The sequence below is a fragment of the Lissotriton vulgaris genome, unplaced genomic scaffold (genome assembly GCF_964263255.1).
Source record: "Lissotriton vulgaris unplaced genomic scaffold, aLisVul1.2 SCAFFOLD_4126, whole genome shotgun sequence".
Taxonomy (NCBI): Eukaryota; Metazoa; Chordata; class Amphibia; order Caudata; family Salamandridae; genus Lissotriton; species Lissotriton vulgaris.
The window spans coordinates 111,181-117,713 of record NW_028254619.1 but is presented as its reverse complement, the minus strand read 5'-3'; the positions used below and the strand labels follow the sequence as shown (position 1 = coordinate 117,713).

At 45.7% G+C, this 6,533-nt stretch overlaps 1 protein-coding gene across 1 annotated transcript; it reads right to left on the bottom strand.

The window, feature by feature from the left end:
• Positions 1 to 387: 387 nt before the first annotated feature.
• Positions 388 to 5,204, bottom strand: LOC147659490 (uncharacterized; the record flags this gene model as incomplete). The annotated part of the gene is made up of 2 exons (XM_086951705.1): positions 4,710 to 5,204; positions 388 to 1,938 (listed from the first exon to the last, which is right to left on the bottom strand). Coding segments are annotated over exons 1-2 (1,872 nt in total), but the record flags the coding sequence as incomplete, so codon positions are not given.
• Positions 5,205 to 6,533: the final 1,329 nt, after the last annotated feature.

The following is a 6,533-nucleotide window of genomic DNA, read 5'->3' as shown; positions in this document are numbered from 1 at the left end:
TCTAGAATTTTGGACAAAACCACCACGACCTCTCTGAGCTGCTGCTGCATTATTTTGCGCTAGGACTGGACACTCATTTTTATAATGACCTTCTTTCTTACAATACGCACACTGATTCCTCTGATATTGAGGTCTTGGTGAACTATAATCTGTCCTTTGATACGATCCTTGCTGCGTATTAGTCTGATTCATGCGAGGCGGATACGCCTGTTGCAAAAGGACTTTAGTCTTTAAATCTTTCGTTTTCTTATCTGATTTCTCTTTCTCTTCTTTATCCCTATTTTCATAATACTGTGCAGTTGCAAGTATTTGCGCAGTTGTAGAAACAGCCCACGCACTCTCGGAATCTTTTAATTTATTGCATAGTTCAGGTAACAAATTATGTACGAATTTATCGACAAACAGTCTCTGTCCTCCCTCTGTGCTCATATCCTGACCACTATGATCTATAAAAGTCTCTTCGAACCTCGTGAAAAAGTCGGAGACACTTTCGTCTTTCTTTTGCCTGCATGCGGACAACTTGTCCCAATTAACACGCAATGCGGGCATCAGAGTCTTCATTAAGTCGATTATCCTACCTGGAAGATTAGCAATTAGAGGTTCGGGTTTGGAACCACCTATTTGCTGACCATCCGCTGCAATGATAGCTGCCCAATCACCACCTAGGGCAACTGGATGATTCTCTTTACGTATTTTAGCCCAAATTGGTTGCGGAACTACATTCCCAAATAACATGTCGATGTCCGCCAGATTCATAACACAGGCCTCTACTGTCTGTGCTAATTCCTTATAGTATCCAGCAGGATTCTTACGCGGGTCTGGCAAGGCCTGCTTTACTGCTAACAGTTCGGCTCGCTTCCACGGAATGTGTATCCACACTCTCTGGAATTGCGCCGGAGCGGCTGGAATACCTTTAATAGCATCAGCTTGCACAGCTTCGCGCCAAATTGGAGGAACCTCCCTCATTGGATATTGGCGATTCAGCTTCATACTACTTTTCTCTAAATCTCTCGGTGAACGAAGTGATGGATCATTTCTGTAACTTAAAATCAGTTCCATCGCTTCTTTTATTTTTTTACCTACTATCATTCCTGCAGCAAACTCTTTCTGAACCTTAATTAATTCTTCTAAATTCGATTCAGAGTCATCTTCTTCTAGTTCCTCACGTAAAAGAGAGCACATCTCGTCAAAAACATAACGTTGCGTTGGTTCATTCCACTGCATAAATGTATCTAGTACATCTCTCGTGCTATATCTCCTACTCTTCGAAATCCATCTGAGAGCCGTGGAATCTAATATTCCCCGTTCCTCAGTACTTGGAAGCTGACTACGTCTTTGTACAGAGTCAGAAGTAGGAGTCTTAACTAAAGTTTTATAGAGAGGAGACAGAATGCTAGAGACAGAATCAGTGATTCTTCGACGAACAGAGAGCGGAGTCAACATACTGGCAGATGCAGAGAACACAGTAGCAGTTGGAATAGATAGCGGGACAGTAGGAGTATCGAGGAAGATAGCTTGTGGAACAGTAGGTGTAAGTGACATAGGTATAGGTAAAGAAGTCGGCAACCCAGGAAGAGGAGGTGCCGTAGGAACATTCACATTGACCACAGGGGGTACAGGAGCTTGATTCTGAGGGGCAGGAGCAGGAATACCAGGTTGTCCAGCAACCGGCAATTGAACATTCGGTACAGGTGGAGCCGTAGCACCTTGTGCATACGGTGGAGGTGACCGTAACAAGTAAGACAACAGAGGATCGTTTTCGGGGTCCTCCAGTATCTTAGTTGTTTTCGATGGCAAGGCAGGATAGCACTTGTCAATCGCTAAATTATGCTCTCTAATGGCCACCTCTATGGCTTTCTCAGATTCGTTAACTTGCAGCTGCTTAGCCGCCTGTTCTAAAGTCAACTCTTCTTGCTCTTTCTGTTCTTTCTTCAACCTCTTAATTTTATTTATATTTATTTATTTATAGCATTTGTAGAGCGCTTCTGCAACCCTACGGGCATCCTGGCGCTGTGTACATATTGCTGAAAATACTGTGCATCAGAGGAGGGGGATAGTATAAAGTTCTGGTGAGATTAAACTTTGGGGAAGAGCCATGTTTTCACCTTTTTACGGAAAGCCATCAGTTCGTCTGTTTTCCTGATGTCGATAGGCAATTTGTTCCACAGATGGGCTGCGGCTATGCTGAAAGCTCTGCCACCATAAGTGGCTTTCCTGATCCTGGGTATGCTTATCAGGTTGGAAGATGAGGAACGGAGGGACCGTGTGGGTATATACCATTTGAATTTCTTTTGAAGTGGTCGGGGGCCCATTCCGTGTACTGCCCTAAAGACAATGCAGAGGGATTTAAAGCAGATCCTTTGATGTACAGGTAGCCAGTGAAGATCGGCTAGAGCGAGGGTGGTGGAGGATCTTCGCTCTCGGGAGAGTGCCAGCTTCGCTGCTGCCGCCTGGATGCTTTGCAGTCTGGAGATCAAATAGGCCGGGGATTCCAGAAGCAGAGCATTACAGTAATCCAGGCGGCTGAGAATGGTGCTCCTAACTATGGTGGTTCTGACCTGCGCTGGTACGAGGGGTAGCAGCTTTCGCAGTCCTCTCATTAAAGCAAAGCAGCTACTCATCTGCTTGTTGACATTGGTCTCTAAGCTCAGACAGTCGTTAAAGCTGACTCCGAGATTCTTCACTGATTTCACTGGGGTTAATGACTCCCCCGAGTCCAAGGGCCAGAAATCGGTGGGTAGACTTCTGGTAATTCTGCCAACTGCGCAGTGCATTATTTCCGTTTTATCACTATTAAATTGTAGTGAGTTCTGGTTTAGCCAGAGTGTCATTTCTGCCATGCAGGTATGGAAAGCCGTGAGTGAGTTGGCCTGGGCACCATCAAGGGAAATCATCAGCTGCGTGTCGTCCGCATAGTTGATCACGCTAATACCGTGGGCCTTGATAATGCCCAACAGGGGTTGCATATATATATTAAAAAGTATCGGACTGATTGCGGACCCTTGTGGGACGCCATGTGGGACTTTAACAAATTCCGACTGATATGGGGGGATGGCTACTGCCTGCCATCTGTCTTTTAAATAGGAGTGAAACCAATCGAGCGCCACTCCGCCGATTCCAATGTTTTTTAGTCTTGTCAGCAGGATGTCGTGGCTCACCGTATCGAATGCGGCGGACAGGTCCAGCAGAATTAGGATTGCTGATTCCCCCCTGTCCGCCCTCATGCGCAGGTCATCCAGAACTGTCAGCAGAGCTGACTCGGTTCCGTGAGCTGGTCTGAAACCGAATTGCTCCTCTTCCAGGATGTTGTTGGTTTCTAGGAAGAGGGCAAGGGATCTGCTGACCCACCGCTCTATGATCTTTATAGGGTATGGCAGGAGCGATATAGGACGGAAGTTTTTTTTGCAGTTCGGGTCTAGATTAGGTTTCTTTAATAGGGGGGTAACAACCGCCAATTTCCATTCTTTTGGTACTGTGCCAGAAATGAGGGATTGATTGCAAAGCTGTTGCAATACTGGGAAAAGGTCATCCCTGAACTCCTTTACTATTTTGTGAGGCAAAGGGTCCAAAGGGGACCCTGAGGTTGTATTAAGAGCAGTTTTTGTGAAGTCTTGTTCTGTAAGGACTTTAAAATTTTCTAAGGTAGCCTTTGGGTTGGGTCGTCCTGCGTTGTCTTCGCTCTTCTCCCTATTCTCGGGGTTACTATTATCCTGCTCAGAGGAGATGGAAGCACCCTTCATTCCCTCAATGATTTTAGTGATTTTTTCCTGAAAGAAGGAAGCTAAGTCATCGCATAATTCTTGTGAGGGCTTAATTTGACTGTTCGCACAATCCGGATTGGATAACTCTCTGATTATCCTGAAAGTGTCACGGGACTTATTAGAGCTGTGGAGTAGTAAGTCGGCGAAATAGTTTGCTTTGGCTGCGATGATATCTTTTTTATATCTTACAATGGTTTGTCTCCATATCAGTTTCTCCGGCTCCGAGTAATTTTTTCTCCACATCCTTTCGGCGTTTTTACAGGCTCTTTTCAGTGCCTTCAGGTTATCCGTGTACCAGGGCGCGGAGGGTCTTCCTCTTTTCCTGATTACTTTCAGGGGTACAGTATCGTCGAGCTTTTTGGTTACTTCTTTACACAACGTGAGATAGTTAGTGGTGATGTCGTTCTCTGGGTTGAACGAATTCCCAATGTGATGGAGATTGAACTTTCCTTTCTCTTTCCTTTTTAGCAGGCCTTTCCAATCGCGTCCAATAAAGGATCTGCTCTGTGTATTAGTAGGTCCTGTATTAGTCAAGGTGTGAATGTTGAAAAGTAGGAGGTGATGGTCTGACCAATCTACTGGGAGCGTTGTTCTTATTGTAATAAGATCCTCTGCAGCAAATATTAGATCCAGTGTATTTCCCTGTTTATGTGTGGGGGTAGTTATCCACTGTTTCAGCCCTAAGTTTTCCCAAGAGTGGGTGATATTGTGGAAGGCCGTGTGTAGTTGGTCATTATCCCAAAGATTGAAATCTCCTAGTACCAGTAGTTTGCTGTGTGAGATTGATATGTTGTTGATGACGACAATCAATTCCTGCTGTTGTGTTGCGTTGATATGTCCCGGAGTCCTATAGCAGATTAGGCTCGGGAGGCAGTGGCCTGAGTCATGTCTGATCGATATCCCAAGTATTTCAGCACATGAAACCGTGTCGACATCTAAGGTAGCAACATTAATCTCTCTCTGTTTAGATTCTTTTCGCCAGTAACGGAAAGAATCAAACATTGCCGGCCGGGCTTTCTTCCTAAACAATTTCGCTTCTAAATCATCAAGGATTTCGGGTTCAAAACTACCATGCAGTGGCCAACTAAGGACACCGTCCTTTTCCGTGTAGCGGACCCAAACCTCATTATAAGATATAGGACCCACACCATGCTTACAGTAAAGATCATACAGGGGAGTCCCAATCGGAGGAACCAGACATGAGTCCTCCAATCGTGAATCACTGTTGCAACCAAAACAAGACAACATACAATTTCTCCGACTTACCATTTTGCAATCCGGAACACAGAACGAACAAAACAAGAAACAAATATGTGCACCTGAACCAAGAACTTAGGCCTACCAAAAACGAACTGATGTATCGATACCCAAACCAAACCAAATAGATTATCGTAACCAGAACAACCAGTGACAATCTTACGAAACCAAACCAAACCAAGAACCAAAAAGGATTTTAACAACCCTCACGAAGTAACCAGCTAGCAACCACTAAATACTTAACTGAGGCACTGAAGACGTCACCAAGGAGAAACCCGTCTCGTTTCGCCGTACTAAGGACTGCACCTCGGGTCCAAGACAGGGCGACGGTCAAGGCAACGGACCACTGCAGCCGTCCTGAACGGGAACCCTCGTGGAAGAGAACGTCGGGCCACTTTTGCGATATGCCGGGATCGATGAAGTGGGGCGCCTCCCTCAGGAATCTTCACACGAAGCTTCTCGAACTCTTCAGGCTTTTGGACCGGTACCGAATGACGTCGCCCCACGTTGGGCGCCAATTGGAGTTCTGGACTTTTTGGTTCCGTCCAGAGGTGTCAGGGAACAACACCCGAAGACCCCGGAGTTCCACCTGTCTTGGTGCACAAATAAACAGAAACACGGGCTTCTCGATGGTGGCGTCAAAGACCAAAGGTTTATTACTGCAGGGACACAGAAGTCACAGAAACTACGCATGGGCAGTGTCTAGGAGCCTGTTCGATTTGTACAAAGAGGGCTGCTCCTTATATACTGAAAATTGGGCTTCGGGCAAATTCTTCACATGTTACTACATTCCCAAACCTTTGTGTCCTAAACAATAAATATTTGGCGTTGCACAGGAATCGTCGACCATATCTGATGATACAACATTACGAATGAGAGGTTCCCACTTTTCCATCATAATTTCATGTCAACTTTTCATTCAGGACCCGGACCGCCTCATCGTAAATTTCGTTACCTCCCCCTAATAAAGATTCAGAAAGAAAAGAACGGAGCCAGGTGTGGAAGATAGGAAAAGTAGGATAAGGGATGTTTGTGGGTTGTAAATGGGCAAGGCTACCGGCTTCGGCCGCTTAATCGTGATCAGGCCAACGGACATGAGGACCAGTTCAGCAGGACTGGCCTCGGGCAGAGGAGGCAGCCTTTGTCGAGTCATGCAGCTACAGCGTGTTCTGGTCTAAGGTGCACGTGTCATTAGAGAGGTGAATCTCCGGCTAAGGCTACATGTCCTTAATTGAAATGAAGTGATCAGAGGTTATTGCGTATGTGAGGGCAAGAAACACAAAATGGCCACCATGATCTAAGATGGATGCCATGGGTAGATCAGAAATGTGTTTGTTACAGGAGTACTCTTGCTCGTAGCGTAGCGAAAACACCAGGATATGCTAAATGGATCATTTGCGGTTCGCTGATACCAATATTATGTATTTCCGACAATAGTGAAAACACGGGTTCAAATCGTCACGGAACCTCAGTGGATACCACTTTGATGTGGTGACCCAGTCCAACAGACAGGTG